General features: G+C 44.5%; 1 protein-coding gene and 1 long non-coding RNA gene across 2 annotated transcripts; both read right to left on the bottom strand.

Moving 5' to 3' along the window:
• Positions 1-12,411: 12,411 nt before the first annotated feature.
• LOC139049838 (uncharacterized) lies at positions 12,412-19,099 on the bottom strand. Its single transcript, XR_011508602.1, has 3 exons — positions 18,999-19,099; positions 15,301-15,436; positions 12,412-12,521 (listed from the first exon to the last, which is right to left on the bottom strand). It is a non-coding gene; the product is annotated as an uncharacterized lncRNA (long non-coding RNA).
• Positions 19,100-24,427: 5,328 nt separating this feature from the next.
• Positions 24,428-25,690, bottom strand: LOC139049837 (uncharacterized). The gene has a single exon (XM_070525657.1). The coding sequence runs from the start codon at positions 25,543-25,545 to the stop codon at positions 24,595-24,597; it is 951 nt and encodes a 316-aa protein (XP_070381758.1). The 5' UTR covers positions 25,546-25,690; the 3' UTR covers positions 24,428-24,594.
• Positions 25,691-27,984: the final 2,294 nt, after the last annotated feature.

Raw genomic sequence — 27,984 nt, 5'->3', positions numbered from 1 at the left:
GAAACCCACTGCTATAGTGCGGCGCCAGGTAACCTGCCCCAAGAATTATTTTCCTGAATTATAAACCATCACACAGCAGCAAATCATTTCGAGCTCTGCTCAAATAGGAAAAATAACACATTGAACTGCTTCGCAAACTGCGATAAAAAAATTTGGGCACGCTTACGATTCGCCTCTACGAGTGAAACACGATAGCATTAAACAAACCTTTATTGTTTATCTTGCTTCGCGGCAACTGTAGCTTATGTAACCGTAACATATTCCTAGAAACGCTGCTGGCGAACGCTATGCATGAAGGCGAACTTTCTGGTTCTTTCTTTTTTTTGTCTCCCCCCACATAGCATTTGGCGCCGATGACGGGGTTGCGCGGATGCGAGAGCCATCTAGATGGCGTTGCAATTAAGGAACTGAGCAGGGCGCGACGTTCCTTTTATGGGAGACCTCAAACAGCAGCTGGAAAAGAGATTTGCGTTCGAGTTTCCACGTGACAGAATTACGTTTTCTCGCATATTCCAATTACAATTCGACACTATATCTTCGGTAGCCTGTGCGTCGCACATTAAGAATTTTCTGACGCATTTTACTTTGAAAAGTTCAATTAGTTCAGTAACGCCTCCGCCAGACGAAGAAACAATTTAAGAAATCTGCTCTACTCTCAACCGTGCTCATGGCCGCCGCATTTCGATGGGGGAGAAATGCGAAAACACCAGTGTACTTGGATTTAGCTGCCCAGTAAAGAACCGCAGGTAGTTCAGATTTCCGGTGTCTCCCACTACGGCATGCTTCATAATCAGATGAAAGCTTTAGTAGGTAAAACCACTTATTTTTGTAATTTCAGCCCTTCTGTTTTGAAAATGTGGCGCAGACGCGCATGTCTAGACGAAGTCTCCCGCGAATTTCACAAACATCTACCGAACTCGAAATATCACCGGAGTAAACGTCCATAGGTAAAACGTTAAGCCCAGAAGAAACAATAAAGTGCAGTATGGAATGAAAGTTTGCGGTGACATGCACTGTCGGTGCAGCCAGTATTGTTATCCGAGAAAAACGAATGAATTTTCCTATTGCAATCGGGAATGCCTTGGTAGTGTCACGGGAGCCAGCTCACTAACGAAACGGGCACTCTTTGTACGTTACACAAACCACATAGGTGCACTGGGATCTCTACACAAGTTTCTCTTCAGTTCTAGAAGGCTATTGTGAATATGCAAACGGTGATCGAATTATATTTACGTAAAATATGTGCAGCGCGTGTCTTTATTCGGAGATCTTGTTTTCTGCTATAGAAAAATGCCAGTCTACTCATTTTGCTTCGTGGAGTATTTTTGCCTTTCCTTTACGTAGCTTGATAGCACACTAAGGTGTGAGATCGCAGCGATTGGACCGTTAGACACATTAGATTAAATCTGCGCGAAATAAAGTGGCAACCGCAAAGGCACCGGTAAGTGCTACCTCCCATTTCTGTGAGTCTAACAATATTTATTATACGGTGCGAAAACTCGCATTTACTCGAGCACGTACGTATGGGGGACAATGTGAAAAGCTCATTCCGTGTATATTTTATGAATACCACATGGCCATTTATAAAACATTCAGCTATTTTTGTCGTGCGTTAAAGGATACGTTTGGAGACGCCTGAACTAGATTCCGCAAACATAATGAAGGGTGGCTCCGTACCACGTTCATTGCGCGTCTCGTCTGGGTCCCATATCGTCAGCGGAAAGTATCAGTATCAGCAGTAGCAGTAGCAGCATCTTTTGGCATCTACGGATACGCAGCAGACGTGTCCTTTAGCTGATATACAATGGTGTAGTCATTCCTTTTATCTGTATTCGACGACTGCAGATGAAGTTCGCACGGACATCACATCATTGAAGAATACAAGCGCTGGCTAAGACAATATTGATGATTCTCAAGTGAAACTAATTTCGCATGAAATAGTCTCAGTTTTGGCACTAATCATTAACAAACTCTTCTCTGAGGGGTGTTTCCCAGCTGTCCTAAAACTGGTAGAATAGTTCCTGTTTTCAAAAAAAAAAGGCGATCATACTTCACTGGGAAATCACAGGCAATATGTAGCCTTCATTTTTTTGGTAAAGTGATTGAAAAGCTTTACCACACTCGATAATTCCGCTACCTAAAAAATTAATCCTTTTGTCTCCTTATCTCCTCAGCAATTCGGATTTTGCAAAGGATATAAAACCGATCTGGAACTATTATTACTTTAACTGAAGAAATCAAGCAAACTAGTTACATAGGTGTAATATTGGGTTCTGTATTCATCGATCTCACCAAAGCATTGGACACGATAAGCCATCGCATACTACTTGTTAAACTCGGATCATTGGGTATAACAGGTCATCCGCTAAACTCTATAAGAGACTACTGACGGCACAGGTTAACTGCTATCTCTCATTATGCAGGGTGATTAACGTAGGTGTGTCACAGGGATCAATTAAAGGCCCATTGTTATTTTAGATGTTTAATATTGACCTACCAACCCATTCTTGCTAAAACCAAGTGCATAATTTTCTTTGATGACACGACCATTTTTACATCCACTAAATCAATTGCCACACTCCAGTCTTAATCTTAACACCGACTTAAACAATATTAATTTATGGTGCCAAAATAATATGCTGCACTATAATTCAAATAAAACTACATTTATGGCGTTCCGTTCCCAATGAAATTCAATCGACGTTCCACGTGTTCAAATTAGTGATTACGTCATACAAGTTTCGAACGAAGCGTGGTTCCTCGGTGTCATCTTAGATAGTGAACTCAAATTTCAGTGTCACGCCTGATCACTTATGAAAAAGATTGCATTTGGAATCCACATTATCGCAAAGGCATCAGCTTATTTTCCACCTCACCACGCACGATCTTTCTATTTTGATTATATTCATAACCATCGTTAATACTGTGTATCGTCATGAGCCAATACGTATTCTACGCATATTGAACGCCTGGAGTCTAAAGAATACCAGCCCATTTGATTTGCCCTGCAGGTCACTGCCTCCTTAACTTAACATTCTCCCGTTACAACCTTTATTCAGTCACAAACTATCCATTATTGCATATAGGCTAATCACACAGGACATCTTCACTGAATGTATTAATCCTGAACACATTACTGAATGCAACAGAAACCGGTTTTGCCTGCTCAATAACATTCTTTTACCTGCCGTAAAGACGAATTGAGGCAAGTTTACAGCCCCTTCTCTGGCATAGCGATATGGAATTCACTTACTTTTGCAATAAAATCATCGCACAACGTTCATATATTTTCCGCGCGCACCAAGAAACATTTCATTCTGGAATTATCCAACTTATCTTATTTCATAATTAAGTATCAATATGTATGCGATTTTCTGTAAACCTTTTGTTTTCGTATGAGTAATTGATATTATTGATAATGAAATGAGTTTGATCTGCCATGTCGTGTTGATAATTTCTGTTAATATTCGTTGTTATTCTATTTCTTCACACGCTTTCAATAATTTTTCATGTGTTTTGAATAAGTAGCATTGCCATTACCTTATGTATCCAATTTCCTGTTATTGATAATCAACTAGTCTAATATTGTTGTTCCCATCACCATACTTCTTTGCTGTTTTTGTATAATCACCCGATTTATGTAAACATAGGAGGTCCGCTGGCAGTTTTATCAAAACTTTCGGAGATCCAGCTTCAAACCTTTACCACGTTATTGTCACTAAAGCATGACTGTTGCAATAAACTTGACTTTGCTCATTAGAAAATGCCTTGCGTTAACTAGTGCACGACACTGATTGATTCATTCATTCATTCCTTCATTCATTCATTGACGACTAAAGGTGATGGTTTGATACCGAAACTGTAACGCTGTCATCTGTAGGCTACGGTTCCGTGCATTTTTGTCCTCCGTGAACAAAAATTATCATCATCAATGTCACAAACCTCCGTAAGCATTCACGCTCCCGTAAGCAAGTAGAAAATGCAATGTCTCGTAGCTCCTTAAAGCAGAGGCTACAACCACTCAGCCAAGTGCAGCAAACATTGCTTGACTTAGTCCTAATCACGCAAACAACATACATAACAGCACATCGAAAACTCATCACGAATGGTTCATACCCCTGCAAAGCAATCCATTCCCCCACCAATCCAGCCCAACCGACAACCCAGCGGCGCACGTGCATTGGCGTGCGTGCGTCGTGCACCGCCCATTAAAACCATAAACGAGTTCGTACCTTTGTTCAAATTTATGTGTCACCTCCGTGTCACCTCGTGTGCTAACGAGCTTCGCTGGTCCACCACCTTCACAGAGTTTAATGGCTCATGATTTTTTTCAGTCTCCGTACTTTACTGGTTGCGTGCCGTCTTCCACATGTACCAGACGACATGCGGCGCTTAGAATGGCCGTACTGAGCGCAGCGCAACTTTTGCGTCGTGATGCGGAGATGTGGCGACCGACGCTCCAGACGCGTCGGTCACGTATGCCTTCCTCTGTGGGTCGGTCGGTACACCTACTCTTCCAGCATGCCTCTAGCGACCATAACCCTGCCATTCTTATACGATCGCATCTAGTTAGGTCTACAGGTGCAGGAATCGCCAAACGAGCTCAAGAACTGGATGCGCTATGCACTCATAATGAACGTTTAGAGTGAGTTTAGATAAATGGAAAGCTCAATTTATTAGTTCCTCGCGATCAGCGCACATGATAACTTGGCCATCACGAGAATTCACGCTGAAGTGGGAGCTATGGGTGCCTAGCACACGGATTAAAATACGTGGCAAGCACAGATAAGCTAGCGCACGGGTTAAAAAACGTGGCAAGCAGGTAAAAGATTGATGTGGTCTTTACGGTTGCACATAAACTTGGTAAGGTTTGCCCAGGTGCCCACAAAAAAAATGAACGGAGTGGCGAGTGACAAACCTGCAGGATGTTCTGTTAACCATAAGAAGTACGTGAATTACAAAATTCAAGTTGCTTATAAAATACCCTGCTCTTGTGGAAACATTACGCAGGGCAAACAAATCTATATTTAAACATCAGGATCCAGGAACATGCAGTCAATGTAAAGAATGGCACTGGTTCCCATTGAGTGATTCATTGCGGCTTACGATTGAGTAAACCCAATTTTGATAAAAAAAGATTTTGTACAGGTATAGAGCGCGAAAAGGAGTGAAATAATGGAATCCTTTTACATGTTTTTCGAGGGTGACAGATGCAGCAGGCAACCCTCGATAGCTTTGTCGCAGCCATGTAGTACGGAATTGTTTTATTTAGTTGAATTCATTGCGAACGATCCTAACAAGCGTCCATCGAATCATTGCCACGCGCACTTTCATATAGCAGACGCAAGACGCATTCTAAATGAGGAAATATTTTGTTTCGCTCTAAATAAATGATCGTTCCGGGCTTTTTTTCCATTTATCGAACTTGTTACACCACGTAAGCAGTAGTTGTTCTAGTACGAAGCGCCACTGCGCCTGCTGAAAGTTAGAAGCATGTGCCATTTTTCTCTTCAGACCTTTTAGGAATACTGCGTATATGGGCGAAGGGCGCGATAGTCGGGAAGGGGCGCATTGGAAACCAAAGCAATCCACTTCTGCGTACACATGGTGTAGAGAATACCCGACGCATCACAGACAACACCACAAAATATGAAAACATCTGATTTGGAAGCATTCTCCGTTCCCGGACATCATTCCACGCGCTTTAAGAGCACTAATATACGTGTGGCTGCGCTTTCAGAAAACAACTTGGCCTCAGGCGACGCGATGGTACACAGATGCTCTTAGCCAGACCATGCTAGACGCTGTCAGTATTCATTCTATTTGCACTCAAGACAAATGCGCGGGTGCAATGCCTGTTTTCAGTCGTTCAGAAGACAATTTTCAAGAACCTAGTTTCTGAGTTCCTTGGCGTTATCTTGCCCGTGTTTTGCCGTCACAAGCGACGCACTCCAATCTTATCATTCCTGGCAATTGGTGGTCGCGCTTTCCCAAGCGTGAGTACCTAAAGAAGGTCTAGGTTGGGGTCACAAAAAGCGTCATAAACTTGTTCCACTGAAACTGAGTAAATGCCAAACTTAGTTTCTCACCACGACCAAGCCGCTTTTATTTCGTTGACTGTGTCACAACGCCAGGCGCGGTGAGCTTGCCTCGAAAGTCTTTCAAAAAGTAACGAAATTATTTGCGATAATGTTCGAGGTCAGGTAAAGCGCTAAAGCTTGTCCCAGTAAGATTCAGTGCACGCGAAACTTACGTTACTAAGCCGGGTATGGTGAGCATGCGCAAAAACTACCGGAATAGGTTAAAATAATGTTGAGGCCCATAAAAAGCGTCGCAACCACCCCCAGTACGAGTTATTAACTCAAGTTAACTACTCCAAGGCAGCAGAGCTGTGTTTCGCTTAATGCGTCACAAGTCTCGGTTCCGTGTTACAAGAGTCTAAATTGGTTGAAATCCGTCGCAAACTGTCAAACTAAATTTCTCACCTTACTGCAGTTCGATAGTGCATTCGCTCCGTGTCGAAGTACACAACGAAGCCAAGAATACATCGGCAGCATAAGAAACAGGCCACATCCAAACGATGGGGATCGCCGAACAGGCGAACTTCACATATGCAGCCGGCCTCGCTCGCTTCAGTGGAGTGTTGGCGCATAAAGCATGCATATAATGCGTCTGTAGCGCCGCTACCTCGTTGCTATGTTGTAACGCATGAAAAAGAAACCGCAAACTGTAAGTAATTGATAGCAAAAACGTTTAAGATTTAGCTGGAAATTATGACCAAATGCCTGTGGCTTAGCTAAGGTTAAGCCCAGGATGCGAAGCATACTAGCCTTTATTTTAGTTGTTGAACCACTGTTTAGCCTGGTGAACTGCTGTTGCTCGGCTATATTTGGTTAGGCTAGACGAAGAAACAACTCATGCAGGCGAGCGCACGAGCTGAGGCCCGGCTATGTAGCTACGCGGCCGCAAGCGAGCGCACGAGTTGAGCCTCCACTTTTGCATCTGTTATGACGTCATATGGTAGCTACGCGGCCGCGCGCGGCGTAGCAAGGAAGAGCGTGGTTGTGCGGCTAGTATGCTTCGCATAAAAACTACTAAACGCAGTTGAAATTCACTTGACATTCCTTTCTTTTTCGATGCTCGCGTCAGCTAACGCATGGGACTAACACTACCCGTGACGTGTTTCCTTTTGCCAGTAAGTTCATCTATAGGAAAAACTCTTTTGTTTCAGCGAGAAAGAATAAAATAAAAAAATAAAATGCCGCCTGAATGAATTCCACATTCTGTTTTTCTTTTTTTTTTACACTGCTCGCGTCAGCTTATGTATGGGATGAACACTAGGCGTGACGTGCTTCCTGTTCCCAATTTTTGCCGAGTGTCCCCTCTTGTTTAATTTTTTTCCCGGTAGGTAAACGGGTAAGCCGACTACTGAATTAGTTTTATTTTGAACCAAGCGGTGATGGAACTGCCAATGGGGCCAAAGCGTAAAGAAAAGCGTACTCTTGGTACGTTGCACAAAGTTCCTTTCACATTACTTTTTTTGCTTTCCGATGCTCGCGCCATCGGATGAACACCAGACGAGATGTGACCCCTCTTGTTCATATTGTTTCTCTGTTATCCATAAGTTTTCGTATTTAAGATGGCGGATATCCAAACGGTAGTGTCTATGGAGCCAGCTACCTAACGAAGAACGCGTTCCTGATAGGCTTCACAAACTCCTTTGCAGCACAGCCATCCCTACATAAGTTTTACTTCAATTCCCAAACGGAACTGCACGTATGCAATTGCTGATTAATCAATATTAACGCAATACATCTGCCGCTTGTGTCTTCATACGCAGACCTTCTCTGTTATTGAAAAATTCTAGGCTTCTAAGTATATAAAGTATATTTACGCGTCCACTACGTAGCTTGATATTGCACCAAGGCAAACATTATCATGCTTTTACCGCTAATCACCTTAGAATGAATCGGCCCGAAATGGCAACCACAAAGGCACCGCCAAGTTCCTGCCTCCCATTTCTTTCGGGCTCACAATAAGTGATGCGAAAACTAGCATTTACACGAGAACGTCCTTACGGACACTGTGTAAAGTTCCTTCTGCGTCATGTGGAGAAATATGGGATCGCCATTTATGATACATTTAGCTAATTATTAGGGTGCCCTTAAGGATGCCTTTGTGGGCACCTTAACTAGATTGCGCCGCCATAATGAAGGGAGCCTCCATGTCGCTTAGATTGCGCGTCCCATCTTAATCGCATCTCGTCGTCGGCGCATGGGCGGCGGCGCAATGTAGCAACATGGCGGCGTCCTGGCGGTTACAGGTTTCAATGCATGGGTGCTAGAGTTGCTTATATTACCTCGATAGGTGAACGTTGGGGCCCGTTTTGTGTGTGACGCCAGCCGCGGCAGCTTAGTGCGTATGGCGCTTCACTGCTGAGCTCAAGGTCGTACATTCGATTGCGGCCCTGGCGGCCGAATTTCGACGGGAGCGAAATAGAAAAAAATGGCTGTGGCTTAGCTAAGGTTAAGCCCAGGATGCGAAGCATACTAGCCTTTATTTTAACGCGACAGCGTTAAGGAGCTCGTGTCGCGGAAAAGCCGGTGTCGTCGGCGCGGCTCAGGCGTGCGGCGCTTGCTCAGGCGCACATTTCGTTGTCGCGCCGAACGCTGCGTTGCTCGACGCGCACCGCGTCCGATGCGGGGCGCGACGCCGCGAGCAACGGCGGGAGTTGGAGCGCCGGTTCTCCTCTGTCGTGACGTCACGGTGTCACGTGATTTCATGGTCACCGCCGCGCCTGAGGAGCTGGGTTGAGCCCTCGTAATATGCTTCGCATAAAAGATGAAAAAAAGAAAAAGAATAAAAAAAGCGCGCGTGCTTGGAGTTAGGTGTACGTTAAAGAACGCGAAATTGATAAGCTCTCTCCCAGTCCCTCACTATAGCGTGCCTCATAATCAAACCGGGCCTTCGGCGCGTAAAATCCAACATTTAAATTTCTAGCGTTACGAGCGAGCAAAGTTTCAAAAGCGCCAGTTTCAGTCACTATAAGTATTGCGTGGGCTATGGCTCTTATCCCACCCCTTTGCCTGCTCCCTCTCCCTTCACCTTATCAGGGCGGAGGAAGTTGTGGTTAGAAGGCTTCGGGCCAGGGTGGCCCTTACACCGGCTGTGGCCTCAAAGTGGAAGCGCTCCTAATTACCAGTGAGTGCTATGTGCCCAGATTACTCAGTGCCAGTGATAAATAGGCTGATGCAGAGTACCACCTAATATGCACAAGTCCAATCTCACAATCCGAACTCTCGCGTCTCATACTGCAACCTTGTCTCCGCTGCAGTGTCGCATCCAGCTATGACCACCTGGTACATGACAACAGATTGCACAAAACACTCCTTCATTTAGTACACTACAAAGGCCTCACAGTACACATATAATACAGATATACATATCAAAACTTAAGGCTTCAGGGCAAGTCGGTATCGCAAAAAAAACACATCAGAAGGAACTGTTCGAACGCGTCATACGTTGTTTATCAGCCAATTTTAATGTCTTGCCGAGTTTCCATGTGGCGAAAATTGGGTTCAGGAGATGTTTAATGCATGGCGAAAATTTTAAGTTTGAAGCTGTGAGTACATCTGTAAAGAAACCTGGTGCCACACTCTGTCACTCTTCTTTATTTTTACGCAGAGTTTGTAGCCTTACTGAAATAATTGTTGAACTAAACAAGACACTTGATTATATTTCTTGAGAAGAAGAGGCATGGCGGGGGGTAATGCGTAGATGAAATCAAAAGCGTAAGATTTAACCACAGCCTCTGCAGTAAATTACGTATTCAAGCAACGCAGAAGCATTTTAAATGTGTTTCGTAATAGGGGGGCTGTAAAATTTAGCATGTTTTCCAGGGACAACAATTATTGCCCGCAAGATTATGTAGCGTTCAAGTCAGGGCCCCGCAATAGATCTGGTCATTTTGAGCTGACAAGTCGTGTATATATTATGCGCGCGAACGATCATGTCTGCTAAATAATGCGTCCCTACGCGTCACGCAAAGAGCCCAAATTTCAAACCAAACGCCGTTTTCCGTTCTCCTGGCGTGCGCCGCCTTCCCAACGAGATAGTCGACGTATATATCGCGCAAGTGCGCCTACGTACATAGCAGCCCTGTGACGTCGCTCATAGTGACACGTGACTGCAAATATTAATGCCGACATCATTTATTCCTTTACTATGTTGTTTCAAAGTCTGACTTAGAGTTAAAAGAAATAACGAAACATGCAAGCCGAATTTACTTATGTTTTTGTTTTACTTCGTGCCGTATCGCAAGAGAGATGTACTTCCATTTCGTCTTCTTCCCACGTCACGCAGTCGCGCGCCCAGATAACCAAACTATGTCGTTATCTCTTGCGTATTCCAGCGCCGCGTTCATGCTCTTTCATCCTCTCACGCCGGCTTCATTGCTCACGATTACGGCGCTGATCAGGTGTTCTTGTGCATGCAGAGCGCGAGAAATCACTTGCTCCGCAAAACAAGACAGACAAAAGAGCTCGCCCGCGATACCGTCACCGGAACTTTACCGCTCACCAAAAATGCGACAGAGCAAATAGAAGGCAGGACCGGTGACGTATCCGTCAGGCGATCCTCCGGCCCTGGCATGGGAGAGCGAAGGGACGGAATTTCGCTTGTCGAGCCTAGAGAGGAAAAATTGAGAGGGCGTCTATTTCGGTGGTTACGATCGTCTGCTGCACTCACGGGTTAGCACCATTGTAAATATTTCTATCTCTGCTATTAATGACCAAATTTAAAGAAGTGTTGCCGCAGAACGCTCCTTAGAAGGCACGTAACCACATCCAAACGATAACCAAAATATTGTTGTGGCTCTGTGAGGGTTCTCCTAAAAAGGGCGCTTACCATAGCACTTTTGCAATCGAATTTATGTGCGCATGCTTATGTACCAGTTCTCGTATTAAAGAAGGTAACAGTTTCGTTCAAATGGCGAAGTACTTAATTGTAATAGTGAAGTGCTAGACAACTACTCGTCGTAAGGTTGATAGTTTTATGGGCTACATTGCGCACAGCAAACATTTTCTTGCTAAAAAAATCGCAAGCACGAAGACACGTCCCCCTAGTCAAACATGAGCAGCGCTCTAATTATGAAGTACTGTCGGCATCAGGAATGGAACCCTTGGAGCAGCCTCTTGGTTCAATGCCTGTCCGACACATAAGCTTACACAATCTCTAACACTTAGGGACGCTGGAAGACCACGCACGTGAAGCGACACGCCATCTCGGCTCCCTCCGCTACGCACCCGCCGCAGGTTACCTCCAATGTACCGCACGCAACCAGGGAATGTGCTCAGCCACCCGAAGAACCATGCGCAGCCACTGGCCCCCACCTTCCCACCCCGTCCCATGTGTGCCATACTATGGCCACCATACATACATACATACATACATACATACATACATACATACATACATACATACATACATACATCGTACATACATACATACATACATACATACATACATACATACATACATACATACATACATACATACCCTACTAGAAAATCCTATTTGTTTTCAAACGGGTTTCATCAAATAGGGTTATGGAACGGGACCCCGTTTGATCCTGTTCAGTCCTGACCCGTTTAAATCCCGTTTGTTCCTGTTTAAACCTGACCCGTTTAAATCCTGTTTAAACCTGACCCGTTTAAATCCTGTTTAATCCTGACCCGTTTAATCCCGTTTAATCCTGACCCGTTTAATCCCGTCCTATCTAACCCAGACCTGTTTGCCCCTGTTCAGACCTATTTTTTGCTACATTCATACCAGGTCCTTTCAGAATGGATTGATGTTGCTTAATATAATTTACTCTTTACACCTATTTTGTACACTTGTGTATTTGCGATCAGCATTGAAGAAAAGTAGATCTGCATTAGGTTCGCAACAAGAACGCCACTTTCATATGTAGGTTTGCCTGGTACATTGCTTGATACGAAGATGAACACAATTTTCGGCATAAATTGATTAGCACTACCAACACCGATGTGATAAATCATGAACAAGTTTTGTATGACCCACGAGTACGTTCTCTATGTATGACCTACAAGAAAATGCACCCTGAAGAAGACTGTACCTCATTTTCATATTTACTACAAGTATGCAAATGTAATTCTTGCAAGTTTAGTATATGTTTGATTACTTGTACTCGTCTTAATGCAGTGCTTTTTGCTGTAATGGTTTGTTCACAAATCCACAGTATAGCGTAATTTTGGGGTGAAAATTGTCAGGCAAAGTATTGGCATGTACTTGTAAGTGGAAAAGACAAGTATACTTTACGTAGGTATTTCTGTACACCCACTTGAGCTTTCATTAAGCCTGAAGTCCTCCGGCTTAAATAAAAGCATGTCATAAATGTCCCAAGCACTGTTTATTGGACCTTCTAACGGTATTTCGATGCATCCAGTCTGCCGAGAGAAGACCGCTGGAGTGGGTTGCTTGGGTGAGAGCGAGCAGGCCACCTGAAAAAGTAAAGCCAATAATTTATCTTGACTCATGCAACAGGTTAGCACATAGGCAAATTCGCCTATGTTTTCACAGATAAGAAAGGTTCAGCATTCCGGTCATAGAAGATAATGAATAAATCTTATTGAAAAATATGTGGTTTCATGCACTGCCTATGTTTCAAGGGAACATGGATTACTGTGGGAGAATAAGCTGTCATAATTAGCAGGCGATTGAAGCAAGTCTTATAGGAAAAAGATGGACACATCGTTTGATTAACAATAATTACTAGTATTGAAGCAACAGAATACAAACATGAAATACCTTTAAAAACAACACCGACAGGTTGAGATAATAAATTATTCAGAAACTAAACCCTTCTGCCAGCAAAATACCGTAATGTACTGGCTTTGACATTGCGCTGCTCAGGCAGAGGGCACGGGATTGAATCCCGGCCACAATGGCGGCATTTAGATGGCAGAGAAATGCCAAAACCCCTATGTAAGGTCTATTGGGTACACGTTAAAGGAGACTAGGTATCCTGCCAAGTTGAAGTTATAAAAACTGGGGTAAATTTCGAGATAAGCAAACTTACAAAAGTACAAGGCCCTGGCCATGCGAAGACCGTATAAAGCCTTTTAAGGTAGGTGCCAGCAGCCGCTAAATTTTTTGCAAAAGCCAAATATAGCAGAAGCGGTATTTTTCTGTAGATCACTTTTGCAAGGTATTTTACAATTTGACACCCTACATGTTGGGCATCAACGGGCAACAGCAATTCTGGCACAGATCATAGCAAACACTGTTGCACCTAGGTATACATAGACACATAGGTATAGGTACAGTCGCCGACTGATTTTCCGGACATGATTACTTGGTCTGCTTCACAGCACTGCCATTCTCCCCATGGACCATAATGTATAACAACTTCCGAATATTCGGACGCCTTGCAACCTCTCGTCTGATTTTTCAGACACTCCTTGAGCCAACTTGATCGAGAGCACCATGCACCGACTCTGACCGTTGCATGGTTCTACTTGCTGAACGCCATTTTTGTTTTGAACGGAGCCTCCTTGGTGCCCCACGAAGTGGCGCTACTGCGAATCCCTGCTCATCATCATCGTTTCTGACTGGTTTGTAGCTACAGCAGTTCTGGTCTCAGCTTAGTATGCGATGTCAAGACAATCCAGCAACTGATTTGTTTGTTTCTTCGTGCGCGACGCTGCAAATAGGCCAGGTTTTTTGTTTGTGCAACTGATGTCGGCGTGACGATGTTTGACAAAGCAAGATGGGCCAATTCATTTCACTAATATTTAGAATAGCTACCTGTAACACCACCTACCTTTCAACAACATTTGCAAAGCAAAAAACCTCATCCTGAAAATCTGCACATGAAGACATCGGTAGCATCATCAGCGTGGGGCCTCAAGATAATTCGGCAAGCCAAGAAATTACTGACAGCACGAGTGCAATCATGCCAACAGGAAATCAGTGGCTGAATAATGCACCTCCTACCACTTGGTAGACAGTGCATTTTCGCAAGGCCCTAACTACGGCAGATCAATGTTCAGGAGTTCCCGAATGCACAACTCTATGCCATTTTCACGCTGACTCTAGGGAAGCACCTCTGCACAGTTGCAAGAAAAAAAGCTAGATGCCCCAAGAGAAATGAGCCCACTCAAGCCATGGAAGTTATGTTTACCTTGTCTTCCTACAGCTACTCTAAACCTAGGACTGCTGTTTTGCACAAGGGAACAAACGTCAACATTGGTGCCTCGCCCAACACAAGTGGTCTGCGCCGTAGAAGGTGCCATCAGTCAGCCCACAGATTAGGCCCACACCAGTGCTGTCAGTGTGCTGTACAAATTGCAGAAGCATAGCCTACAAGCTTGTCTGCCTTAGTGTGATCGCAATAATGAACGAAAACCAACGAATCAAGTTTGTTTCGTGCTGAGAACAGTTGCCTCGTGCTAGATTTTCCTACAATTCTTTCTAAGCACAGATAATGCGTGGTTTGTTGTGTAGGCATGTAAATAATGAAAAGGCCTGCATCACTATCTCTGAAAAAAATCATGTAAGAAAGCACGTACCAGTACACAGGTGCAGTGTCTATCACATACCATTTCATGCAGTAGAGGCTACATCGGATAAACCGGCCCATGTATAAATGACTGGCAGCGTGACCAAGCAAACTTGATGCGAGGGTCAGTTAGCAGTGGTAGTGCACTACTCTCGGTGCACATGCACCTATGTTTGAAAGCTGCTTGATCGTGACAAAATATAAAGACAAAAGCACTGGAGAGATATCTGAGGCTTTTCTTATATGTGTAACGAGGAACCTAGCACTAGCTCCCCATACAGAGAATTACTAGACAGTGAGACTGCTTCTTATCATTGTAAAACAAGTGTCACACTCACCACGTGATGCGTCCTTTTCGTTTCTGTGCGAACAATATGTATTCAGATCTATTCTCCCCCTTTCACCTTTTGCACAATATTACTGTGCGAGCTTTAATACTGAACTGTTAGTAGCACTCTGTCCTGTTGCCTCCTTTCTTTCCTTGTGAACTGTGTGCTAAATACGGCTTTTTTGGTGAAAGAGTGCTACTTTAACGCATAAACTAGCGCCATGGCACTTTGCAATAAAGGACTGTTATAATTCTCTAAAAATATGTCCAGGCAGAACAGTGTCAAAAGAACACCTTAAAGAAAGAACATGAGTGTATCTATCATAAAGACCAATCCTTGCCTTTTTTCCTTAACATAATTTTCAATACTGATATTGAAGTACAAGCTCACCATATTATATCACCTTGTCAATGAAGCAAGGCACAATGGCGCCCAACTGTCGCGGGACCAACTTAGATGTGGAGATCAGCGCAGATCAGCAACATAGCATGGTCTGCTTACACTTCTTCTCCAGGTCCAGCCATACCTATAGCAGTTATAAAACAACTGAGCTTAGAATCACAAGCGAAACAATACAAAAAGTGACACTGAACAAAGCAACTTTCGTTAGGCATAAATAGGATCGAAATGCTGACATTATGCACATAAGTAACTTCACTTTGAGCAACAAAGCATGCAATTTAAGAAAGATTATATGTATGAGCTATCTATGTGAGAAAGATTAATTGAACGCCCTCTATTTGCTATACCCCTCCCCTTATGCATGGATGTCTCCCTGACTGAGTGAGCTGGGCTGATCCCAGGTATAGTGTAATTAAAGGGTGTCACTTGGTGGGCCAATCCCGATACCATTGCATGACTTGTACAATAATTTTAATGTGTATTGTAATGCTGGCCATCCTGCAGGCACTGCAACATTACAGCACCCATAAGGCTAATGGTATTACCTGATAAGGTTAACTAGTAAGTGTCCCCAGAAGCATAACTCGGCATGTATACTCGAAGGCCATTATTATAAGAGAAGCAATAGCAGAGGTGAAGCTTTATCCTGTGCCATATGCAAAATGGCCGAGAACGCCCAGCTTTTGGTTACATTCTCACTTGTGACCACTGCAACAGGCTGACTGACATGCGTAACCAGCAGTTTGCAGGACCACATTTTCATAACCTGCAATTTTTTTTTACATCTGAAGAGATCAGCCTCAAGCTCCATGCTGCGCTGCACTCAAGAAGCATTATAAACTGGCAACATTTAAATGCTATGCTGCATGGTTTGTTGCATGCTTTAGGAATTTAGTTATTTATTATACACATAGCTCATAGGCTCCAGTTGGAGTATTGCATGAGGTGGCAAGAAAACAAATTCTGAACTAACCAGGAGAACGTTCAACAAAACAAGTCAGACCAAAGAAAGAAAAATAACATACTCTCATAATGGGACTATGTATCTGGCAGCTAGCTTATAAAAAAGGCAATTAGGAATGTTTTACTACTGTTAGCGCTTTAGGGGATGGAATGTAGAATTCCAAGCATCATACACTTTGAAGCCACCTTTCGTGGCTTTTTAACGCGATAGCGTTAAGGAGCTCGTGTCGCAGAAAAGCCGGTGTCGTCGGCGTCGGTGTCGGCGTCGTTGACCGTGAGCGATAAATCACGGCAGGCGCTTCATAAATAAAAAGCAACTTCCAAGATTGGCCCGGTGGGAATCGAACCCAGGTCTCCGGAGTGTGAGACGGAGACGCTACCACTCAGCCACGAGTTCGATGCTTCCAAGCGGTGCAAACGCGCCTCTAGTGAATGCGGTGTTGCCTTCGAAACGAGCCGTGGAAAGTTATACTGCGGTGTATATCGGTAATTATGAACATGTAACGTACAGAAGTCACAATTACACGAGTTGCGAAGTGCGTTTCCGCTGCATTTCTTCTGCGCTTTCCGCACACGCAGAGCCATCTTGCGGCAAACACAGAAGACCCCCTCCTCTCAATGTACGGCGCTGCCCCGACAGGAGGCGCGCCGCGCGCGCATTGGGACCGCTGCCAGGCGCGTCGCGGGACTCCCTCTCCCCTGACGACGCTTCGCCGTGCTGCCGGTTTAGATTACTATCTATCTCTCTGCCCGTGCCGATCACGACGTTTGGCGGCTGGCGGCTGGCGTAGATCGTTTCCCCTCCGAGACACCGAGTTCTTTGGTTCGTTTCTTTCGCTCAGGCGCACGTTTCGTTGCCGCGGCGAACGCTGCGTTGCTCGACGCTCACCGCGTGATAGGTGGGCGCTAAGTCCGATGCGGGGCGCATCGTAAGTGATCGCTGTGCCGTAGCGCATTGTCTTATACCCCTTGGCGGGTCGACGGGAACGCTGTCGCGTCCCACTCTTGAAGGCGAAGCTTAAGCGTCCTCCAATTTTTTGTTTTGAAGTCCTATTCTCTGTAATATTATAGAAATGAGTACCCCCTCCCAAATAAAACAAAGAAAAGCATGTAATGCACAGTAATGTAACACAATAATGTAATGCACAACAGTGAATACTTAGAAAAATGTAATTAAGAACATGGAGTCTATGTGGGCACAGATGTTAGAAGTCTACATGAAAGCATAATAATAAAGGTGGGCAGAGCATTTATGCTTTTGTCGGGCAACCGGCAGCAAGACATACAGGTAAAAGGATATGCATGCCTCACAACACAGTCCCTAAACATATGTCACAATACAGTGAGTAGGTATATCATGCTTATCTACAATAGCCCCTAATTATATTTACCTCAGAGGGGGCTACCTATGTAACTTGATCAAACTGAAGGTGGGCCAAATTCTAAATATACGATTCAAGTAGGCAGAAAATGAACGTTATGAATATGGCATCTACAGCAAAAGTGTTGTACAATATCGTTGTACATTATGTCATACCTGCCAACCTGTGAACATAATATTTTGTAAAAATGCTGCACACACTAAATTCTTTGTTGGGGACATAGCACACATTATTTTAAAGCTTGCTCTCAGCACCCCCATTGTTGCATAAACACACACACATTATTAATAAAGGGAAAATCGCACATCCACCCACTCGTAGCAATTGCTACAAAAGAAACCCGTACGGATTCCTCCAAAGGAAAGCCTCACAGCTGAAAAAAAGAAACCGTCCAGGTCCGGGACTCAAACCCGGGACCACCGTCTTTCCGGGACAGCCGCTTTGCAATCTAAGATAACCAGGCGGCTAGCAGATGGCCGGGCGAATTTGTCGACAACATGAAGCAAAGGCAAGGGTCTGACGTAATAGTTCTGCGGAAACGCGCAAGGTGTAGAGAGGTAATTAATAAAGGGGAAAAAATATTACGTCAAACCCTTGCCTTTGCTTCGTGTTGTCAACTAATTCGACTTCGCCCTGCCATGTGCTAGCCACCTGGTTATCTCAGATGGTAGAGTGGCTGCCTCGGAAAGGTGGTAGACCCGGGTTCGAGTCCCGGACCAGGACGAATTTTTCTTCAACTGTGCGGCTTTCCTTTTGAGGAACACATATGGGTTTCCTTTGTAGCAAATGCTACGAGCGGGCGGATGTCTGATTTTCCCTTGAATAATTACTTCTCTCCACCTCGTGTGTTTGCGCAGAACTATTACATCACGCACACATTATCAACCATTATTTAACTTGTCGTGCAGCACAAAAAGCAGCAGCGAACTTGAAACCAGTAACTGACAAATTTGTTTTTTTTTTAAATTACAGAGCTTTCTCAGCGTGCTTGCTGCTGCCGCTTTACGCTGCTTCATGAATTTATCTGACCAAACTTCCCTAAAGCAAGTGCCCCTCTGATGCTCTTGTTAGAGATATTGCATCGCTAATAATAAACCAGTACAAGTACCATTACAATTAATTTTTTACATGCATTTTAACAATGTCATGCCCTTAATCTCTCAACAGCTTTAAAACATCTTAACCAACACAACTTCATTGTCTTTCTAAAGTGACATTGAAAAAATTGTAAAATGAGCCCACATTTGTAAACCCACGAAAAATTCAGGAGAGTTTCCAAACATGGATGATACGAACAAAATCTGTAGCTCGTGTAAGTGACAGCGACTGCTTTGCACACACCTTGTCACAGCATGCATATCAGGTACTTTGCCGTGCTGTTGAGGCTGCAGAAGTGCCGCAGGTGCATATGTGGAGGTGCCTCTGGTTCACAAAATCTTGCCTTCCCTAAACAATAATAAATGCTTAATTTATTGTAATCCCTGCTGAAACTGCAAACTTGTGATATAAAAAGATCACGTCATATTTTGAAAAAAGTCTCATACAACCAGTTACAAGAAGCTGCAACTGGTTGTGCAAATATCTGACCGTAACATCACAGGCGGTTAAATAACACGTAAATCGAACTGTAGCAAACATGAATCTACTATGAAAAGGTTCACACAAACGTACAGCTGTATAACGTGAAATGTGAATTGTACTATCGAAAAATTCCTTAGGACATGAAAAGCGTTCCAAAACCTAATTTGTTTATGCGGCGCAACAAAGCACTGCTCCCAAAGGACGATGCGCTCAAAATTACAACAGACCACCTCTGTTTCTGGAGAGACAATACAGAAAAGAGAAAGATTTTTCGATTAAAAAGAAACATTGCTTTGGTAATTTCGGCTTCTCTGAAAGATCGGAACCCTTTACAAGTACACGAAAACACACAGGACACTAATACACGTCATCTGACGACACTCTCTAAACAGAAGAATTTCCATACAAGCTGAAAATCTGGCCATGCGTCGACGAAGAAATCGGGTGCTATCTCGCGCAGCTGTTAGCTGTGAAGACGACACATCGACGTACTACTTCTGGAAATGCCTATACCATTTCTTAATGAAAAATTATGTACACAAACAGTAACTTTCTTTGCTTGAATTTTCGTGCCCATTCAGATCAAAGAACCACCCGCGCTAGCGTGCTTCATAGGTGAAAGTAAATAAACCACAGATAGAGCTGTTGGTAACATGAATACGTTTTAGGGCAATTTCCATGGAACTTTTTGCTAAATGTGCACTGCGACATGAACAACCATTTGAAAAGCACATTTATAATTCTTGCTGCTTTACTCATTCGGATTCGGTTGTTGTACGGATCTTGCGATACGTACAAGAACGCACACTTCACGAACCATAGACAGGAAGAATGCGCGCAAGCGCCGGACTTACCTTTCTAGGCGTACTCGGAAAACGCTCCTTTTAGCGTCACAGGTGCCGCGGCATCGACTGCACGAACGGTCCTTCCGGCGCACACACTGTTGAATTGCGGATCAACTACAGGACGTAAGAGCACAATTTTCACCAAATTCTTCCGTACAGTGTGATACGATGCGAGAGTGCCAGAGGAGGAGATCCTTTTCGTGAGCCCGGAACAAAGAAAGTGGCGAAGGCTCATACCTTCGACATCGGCGCACCACACGAAGGATACTGCGGGCTGCATTACGCGGTCCCAGTGGTTTTGTGATTCTCAATGAATACAAAATGCACCACAATTACTCTCGGCACAGCGTACACACAATTAAACAACTGCATCGGACGGCGTCAATGCAGCGCGCACTCACATGTAGCTAAGGCTGAAGACGGCAAAATAATATCACCTGTAACTTTACCGGCGCTACTTGTGCTGCCATCTGTAGGCAGCCACCGAAAGCGACCGTGCTTTCGGTGATCTCATGGATGGTGACGGCGTTGTATTTCGATGTTATGCGAGTCGTACAGCGTCTTGTACGACGTGTTTCAGCAACGTTGCTTTTAATAGTAAGGACGGCAATGTGCGTATACGCCGTATAGACGTCTCACCCACTTGAATAACACAACAGGAAATTTTCAGTCTGTCGTATTTTGGAACGTTGTGACTGTCGTTCTGTTCTCTGTAGTGTGACGTCTTGTAGTCGAAAATTCTGTAGCTTCTGATCAATATATTTGATTAAAAATTGACAGAGACCTCTTTAAGGATAAGAAAAATTATTAATACAAAAAAAAGAAAGTAGAAAAAAAAAGCTTTCGCGCAGGATTCGAACTGCGGACCTCACGATTCCGAGACAAGCATCTTCCCACCGCACCACGCCAAACATTTTTTTTTCTTTATTGCCTTTTCGCAAACGCAAACAAAAAGATCAATTACACGACATGTACATATTTTAAAAACACCAGCCACAGCTCGGCCAGTGTAAGGTGTTTAGAAGGGCTTCACAGAAGCCAATTGGTCTAGTACAGGAAGCCATTCCGGGGGTTCACATAGTGCTCTGAACAAGTCGCGTGTGTATATAATGCTCTCAACAAAATAGTGTCTTGCTGAGTGAGCCTGTATATGACAATGTCTGATGTCCATTCTCGTCTTCTATACGCTGTGCATGCAAAGCAGCATTAGCATATCACTCGGCGCTTCCCCTGTTTCTGCACGTGGAAGAAAGCGGATTCCAAAAGGGCTTATCGGCAATTCTTTTTTAAGTGTTCTTTGTAGGACGTCCCACAGAAATACGGCGTCATGGCAGTCAATAAAAATATGCTCAATTGATTCTGGCTTATTACAGATTAAGCAGTTTACCGACCAAGGTACAGAAAGACCTTTGCTTTGTAACCATGGCTTTACAGGGAGAGTGTCAGTATGTAATTGAAAAAAGAACGTTTTAGCAGAGGGTCTCACTGGCATTTTTTTAACGCGCTTTAACACATCGCGCTCAGGACCTAGCCTGTAGGCAGCTCGGTAAACCGGTAATGGTAAAAATACATCGAGAATATCAGAATACAAACGCTTTTTCGTGACATCACACAAGTATTCATATGAGAATCTTGCCTTGAGCAGGCGTACAGAAGTAACCACTTCACGCAAATAAGGACTGAGCGGTCCAGCTCCAAAAGAAACAGATGACACGACAAAGTCAGATAGATAATCCTGCAATCGCGCTTGGATCACAGTTCTCAAAAACACATCAGTTTGGTCCCGCACAAAGAAGAATCTGCTTACCAGCTGCTTGAAAAACAGGTGTGAGAGCCCTAGCCCACCATTTTTCACCTTGTGAAACAAATTGCACCGGCTTGTGCGTTCCCATTGCGATCCCCAAATAAAGGTCGCAAACACTCGGTGGATTTTTTGAACCGAAGTTCTTGTCATGGCCATCACTTGCAACACGTAGAACACTTTTGCAATTAAAAACATATTACAAACGGAAGCTCTTGCGAACATTGAGAAGTTATGGCCACCCCATTTATCGGTAGCATTTTTGACGCGTTTATTTTCCTCGGACCAATATTCATCAGCATTGAGGTAGTTATTTAGAGGGACACCGAGGTAATTTCCGGGGGAGACGGTCCAATTCATATTACAGTACACCTCGGGGGTGCTCTGCCAGTTGCCATGCCAAAATCCAAGGCATTTCGACCAACTGATCACGCTACCAGTTGCTGTGCAGAACGCCTTAGCAACACTGACAACTTCCTGCACGCTTCTAGCATCAGTGCAAAACACGGCTATGTCGTCCGCGTAGGCTAAGACCTTAACTTCACTGCTGAAAAAAATGAAGCCTCGAATACATGGTGTTGCAAGCAAACGTAAACAAAACGGCTCCAAGTATATCGCAAAAAGTAGAGGGGACAACGCACATCCTTGTTTCACACTCGACCGCACAGGAATTGACATACTTAATTCTTTGTTGATCACTAATTTGGCTGTGCAATCATGATACACCATTTTAACGCCTTCAGTAATTACAGATCCAACATTTACGTGCTCCAGCAATAAAAACAGAACTTCATGTACAACTTTGTCGAACGCTTTATGTAAATCTAGCTGAATCATAGCTACGCGGTCATGCATTGCGTCACAACATTCCAGGATACTTCTTGCTATGTGTATGTTTGTAAAAATTGTTCTACCCTTAATGCCACAGGTTTGATGCGGGCCCACGAGGGACTAAATAACGTTTTGGAGCCTTCTAGCTAACACTTTCATGTATATTTTGTAATCTGTATTGGTCAAACTAATGGGACGGTAGGACTCAACTGAAAGTAATTTTGCAGGATCGTCAGTTTTGGGGATCATTACTACGTGCGCTGTCCTGAACGAGAGAGGCGCTTGCTTTTTTTCATAGCATTCAGCGATCACTCGGTGTAAAGCCACTGCCATTTCTGCCTTAAAAAATTTGTATACGGCTGCGCCCAGTCCATCTGGCCCAGGTGACTTGCCATTACCCAAGTCATCGATTGCCGCTTCAATTTCGGCCACGGTAATTTCAGATTCCAGTGATTCTCTAACCGTGTCCTCTAATCTTGGCATAAGAGTTAGAAAGTGGGCTTTGAAGTACTCGGGGTCATACATTCTACCTCCAAGAAGTTCGGTATAAAAATCAACAAATGCACGTTTTATTTCTTCGCTTTCTCGTGTAATTTTGTTGTAATAGCGAATTTCATTTATCTCCTTATTTGCAGCATGCTTCTTTTCTTCACTTAGCACACGCTTATTGGGCGTTTCGCCCAGCCACAACTTTTCAGTGCGCGCCCTTATCATTGCGCCGCGGTACTTATCTTCGTCGATCAACTCGAGTTTCGCTTTCACCTCTCGTATTTCTGTTTTAAACGCTCCAGGCACTTCATGTTCTACCCCTAACATGTACACCAGTTCACTGTGTAACTGTTCCTCTTGTTGCCTTTCCTTGTGACGCAATAGGCATGCTCTATCGATGGCAGCAATTTTAAAGTCGCATTTAAACTGCTCCCACACTGATATGAAACAGTTGGTTTCCGTATGCAGGGCATTTGAAAGATACTCCTTGGCTCTCGTGACAAACAATTCATCTTGCAGCAGTTTTTCATTGAACTTCCACAGGAACCAATTAAACTTGACACTCTTTCGTTTTTCGCCTATCGTAATCGAGACCAAACCATGATCGCTAAAACTGAGATATTGTGTTTCATAAGAGGAGCACAGTGGTACAAACTTCGCCGGTACGTATATTCTATCAAGCCTGGCATGGGAATCACCTTGAAAGTGTGTATACCGTGCTTGGCCATCTCGCGTCATTGCATAACCAATGTCCTCAAGCTCTCTCTCATTTACTATCGCGTTCAACAGCTCAGCGCTTCTATCGCGTACTTTGAGGCTCGTCGTTTTATCTTCAGCTGTACAGACGCAGTTGAAATCCCCAAGAAGCACAACATGTCGTTCTGTTTTCAAAAATCCTTCAGCATACTTAAAAAAAATTTCGCGTTCATGAATTTTGTTCGGTGCGTAGATGCAGACAGCGCGCCACAGTAGACCAGCAAAAATAAAATCACATGCTACAAGTCTCCCACTTTCGCAGGTGGACACTTTTTCTACAACCGATATGCTATTGCGAATAAAAATGACGCAGCCTCCTGACCGTCCAACAGCATGGCACACACATACACTGTATCTAGGTCGAAAAACTTGAACCATCTGTTCTGTTTGCTCCTCACTCTCAATTTTTGTTTCTTGCACAGCCAGAAGGTCAACGTCATTCTCCAAAAGCATGCGACTAATCTGGCACTGCCGCCTGCGCGAACACATTCCTCGCACATTCAATGTCGCAACGCGTAGGCTAGATTTAAAGTTAGACGCCATCTCATGGGGTTGCTTGGCCAAGCGTCCTACTCACATCGAAGCTGTGGGGTTCTTGTAGTCATCGTTGAAGGCTACTGGAACGGGTCCTCCGCTAGGGCGGAGGCGTTTTAGGGGCCACCCAACTGCCAGGCGGCACGTTCGGCTGCGGTTTGCGCATAGACCGCCGCGTAGTCGATGCCTTCGTTGGAGGTTCGCCGGTGCCCGACGCAGTAGTTATTCCTGCATTGCCAGTGTCTTCGTGAGCACGCTTTGCAGCGATGCTTCCGGTCGTAATCATCTCGACGTCCGTTGCTTCCTGGCCGACTTCTTGCGGCAGTGACGATGACGCGCTTGCTGCGTTCACGCCTGCGTCGCATGTCGCAGTCTCTGGCTTCGTTTCCGGGGCTGCAGCCAAGGGCTCACCCCCCAGGGTCGCTTCCTGGACAGCTCCTGGGGAGGGTTCAAGGGGCTTTGCAGGAGTCTTCGCCACGTCGTTGTCCTCCCTGCTAGCTTCTTCGGCATCTGCAGCGTCCATCATGTGTTCGGATACTACGTCCCTTTGGAGTGGGCCTGTAACGCTGGCATAAGAGCGCACACATTGGGAATCATCGTGGCCGAAGCGACGACAGACCCCACATCGTGGAACGCGGCACTCTCGCCGGATGTGTCCGATGCCACGGCATCGGAGGCAGAGCGGCGCTCTGCCAGGAACGAAGACGAGCGCCATATCCTCAGCAACACGCAGTTGGTGTGGTAGGTCGTCCACAGTGAGGCCCACATTTAATTTCAGCGTCACCGAGCGGGTGGTTGATCCTTTGTCAATGCAGCCCTTGACCTTCCACTTGTCTCTGCTAATTTCCGTCACTTTTCCAAACGGCGCCAAAGCCACTCGCACGTCTTCGTCCGGTACGCCATGAAGCAGCCAGTATAGCTTCAGTCGGACACCTCGGTCGCGCGGGTCGATGACCATGCAGCGATGGTCTTTAACGTTGAACGCTTCAGCTTCTAATATCTTCCTCTTGCCTTCCTCGTCCTTAAACGTCACTGCCCACAGGTGATTCATTTGGTATGCCCCGAGGGCCACCACTTCCGGCAGCAACGAAAGACGTGCAAGGCTATCTCGGACATGCTCCACTCGATATGGCCTGGCTTTCACATCGGCATGCAAAAAAACGGTGTTTAAAACAGAAGCACCTGTGGGCAGATGAGGCAGAACAACCTGGTAGTCTTCAGCCGGCTTTTCAGTACACCTGATACCACGGCCCACACGGGCCGCTGAAACCGCCCCTACAAAGGAGCACATGGTAGCACGTCCTTCCACTTCGGTAGCCAAGACGCGTCTGAGCACCACGCCAAACACGCCCACATCTCGACACGCCCACATCTCGACTAGGCTAGCAATATAAATCTCTCTCTGAGTTGCTGTTTATATTTACATTTTAAAAGCCAAGATGCGCTTTCACTTCACCGGTCGCGTCAACTGCCGTATCTCTATATGCGCAAAAGTGTTGTTACCATCGACAGGTACATCGTGGCATGCTAGAACATCAATTTTGCTGTAACGATATCCATATTTAATAAGAAATTCAGAAATAGACAACGGTGACCGGGGACACTGAAGGTTTTTACTGCTAATTTCGACAGTTGTCTCTTGCTCTTTACACTTTTGAGCTCGCATATAATTCGTGCGTTCAATGCAAAATAGCTACATAAACACTCGTGGGTGAGTCTTGATCCGGACAGTATACTGGCTTCTCACGGCAGCGCTGTACCAGATTAAAGAGACCCGAGCGAGAAAGCTTTTCACGCAACTTTGTGAAACAATCCAAAACTTCTTTTCCGCTTCGCATAAGCTTGTGCAGTATTTCTGGGAAATTAACTAATGTGTCAGTGTAACCGCACATGTAAGTCCACAGGACTGTGTGCCCCATCTTACCAAATAAAACAAAGCGGATACGCAGTCATTCCCGCAGATGGTATGATTTTGATCAGCGGCCGATTTTGAGGAGGCCGGTAGCGCGTTGCTGGTGCCGCGTCGTCACGGCACAATTATAACAATTGGCCACGTCGACTTTAATACCGGTGTCGGTGCTATCAGTATTGCCGGCTTCAGAGAAGCACGATTGAATACCGCGCAAGAGAAAAGTGCAGTGTACACCACCGATGCGAAGCTGACATTTTAAAGGGCCGCAACGGAAAGTGCTTCTGTTGCGACTTCAGAACTCTTGGCCGTCGCGACCTAATGTTTCTGTTGCGACGTCAGAATTGCTGTCGTAACGCCAGAAATGTCTGTCGCAGCTACAGAAACGTTAGGAACTTCTGTCGTACAACAGAAATTTCTGTATTTGCAGCAGGAATTCCTGTTGTCTTTTTCAACTGGGCAGGACCGGGAATCGGTTTGAAATTCGCAGCTATCATATCGCAGTTTGGTCTGTGAATGTTCCGAGGTGTTCACGCAATTTCTGTAGAGCTTGATAATGGCCCAATTTAGCACTAGGGGTTAAATTGTCAGGATGTCGAACAATAAAAAAGCTCCTCCCCAGTTATATTCAAGCATTAAACTTGTATGCATGATGCCATCCAGTATAGTTGCCACAAAGCTCCAGATTAAACCAGCTTTTGTGACAAACAGGCGACCCTATATGGTGCCACTGCATCCAGTATAAGCCAGTTTAGTTGCAAACAGGGCTCCTGTTAAGACCCATTTCTGCGTGAACTGGTCATGCCTATACCTGCTTGCATGCCAAACGGGACCCCGTTCAGACCTGTTCGAGTGTGAACTGGTCCTGTTTATACCTGTTTGAATGCCAAACGGGACCCCATTCAGACCTGTTCGTGTGTAAACTGGTCCAGTTTATACCTGTTTGAATGCCAAACGGGACCCCGTTCAGACCTGTTCGTGTGTAAACTGGTCCAGTTTATACCTGTTTGCATGCCAAACGGGACCCCGTTCAAACCTGTTCATGTGTAAACTGGTCCTGTTTATACCTGTTTGTTGCTAAACAGGTCCCTGTTAGAGCCAGTTTAAACCTGTATAACCCAGTTTGAATTTAAATAGGATTTTCCAATAGGGTACATACATACATACATACATACATACATACATACATACATACATACATACATACATACATACATACATAATACATACATACATACATACATACATACATACATACATACATACATACATACATACATACATACATACATACATACATACATACATACATACATACATACATCGTAGTACGTGTACATACGCAGTGCTCAAGTATCCGGAAGAATTTAACTTTGTTATCTTTTTGTTGAGCAATGTCCATAACTTGTACAATCTCGAGGGCCGAAATTGAAGGGCAACTTGAAATTCATCAAAGGGTTTGAATGCGGGCTTACAATCGATAAGCTTTACCCTTAGTTCAACTCAAGGACACATTTTTACTTATTTATTTTTTATTTTTTTAATTATTTATTTAGGTATTTATTTATTTATACATACATG

The sequence above is a fragment of the Dermacentor albipictus genome, chromosome 9 (genome assembly GCF_038994185.2).
Source record: "Dermacentor albipictus isolate Rhodes 1998 colony chromosome 9, USDA_Dalb.pri_finalv2, whole genome shotgun sequence".
NCBI lineage: Eukaryota > Metazoa > Arthropoda > Arachnida > Ixodida > Ixodidae > Dermacentor > Dermacentor albipictus.
This window is presented reverse-complemented; position numbering and strand designations above follow the sequence as displayed.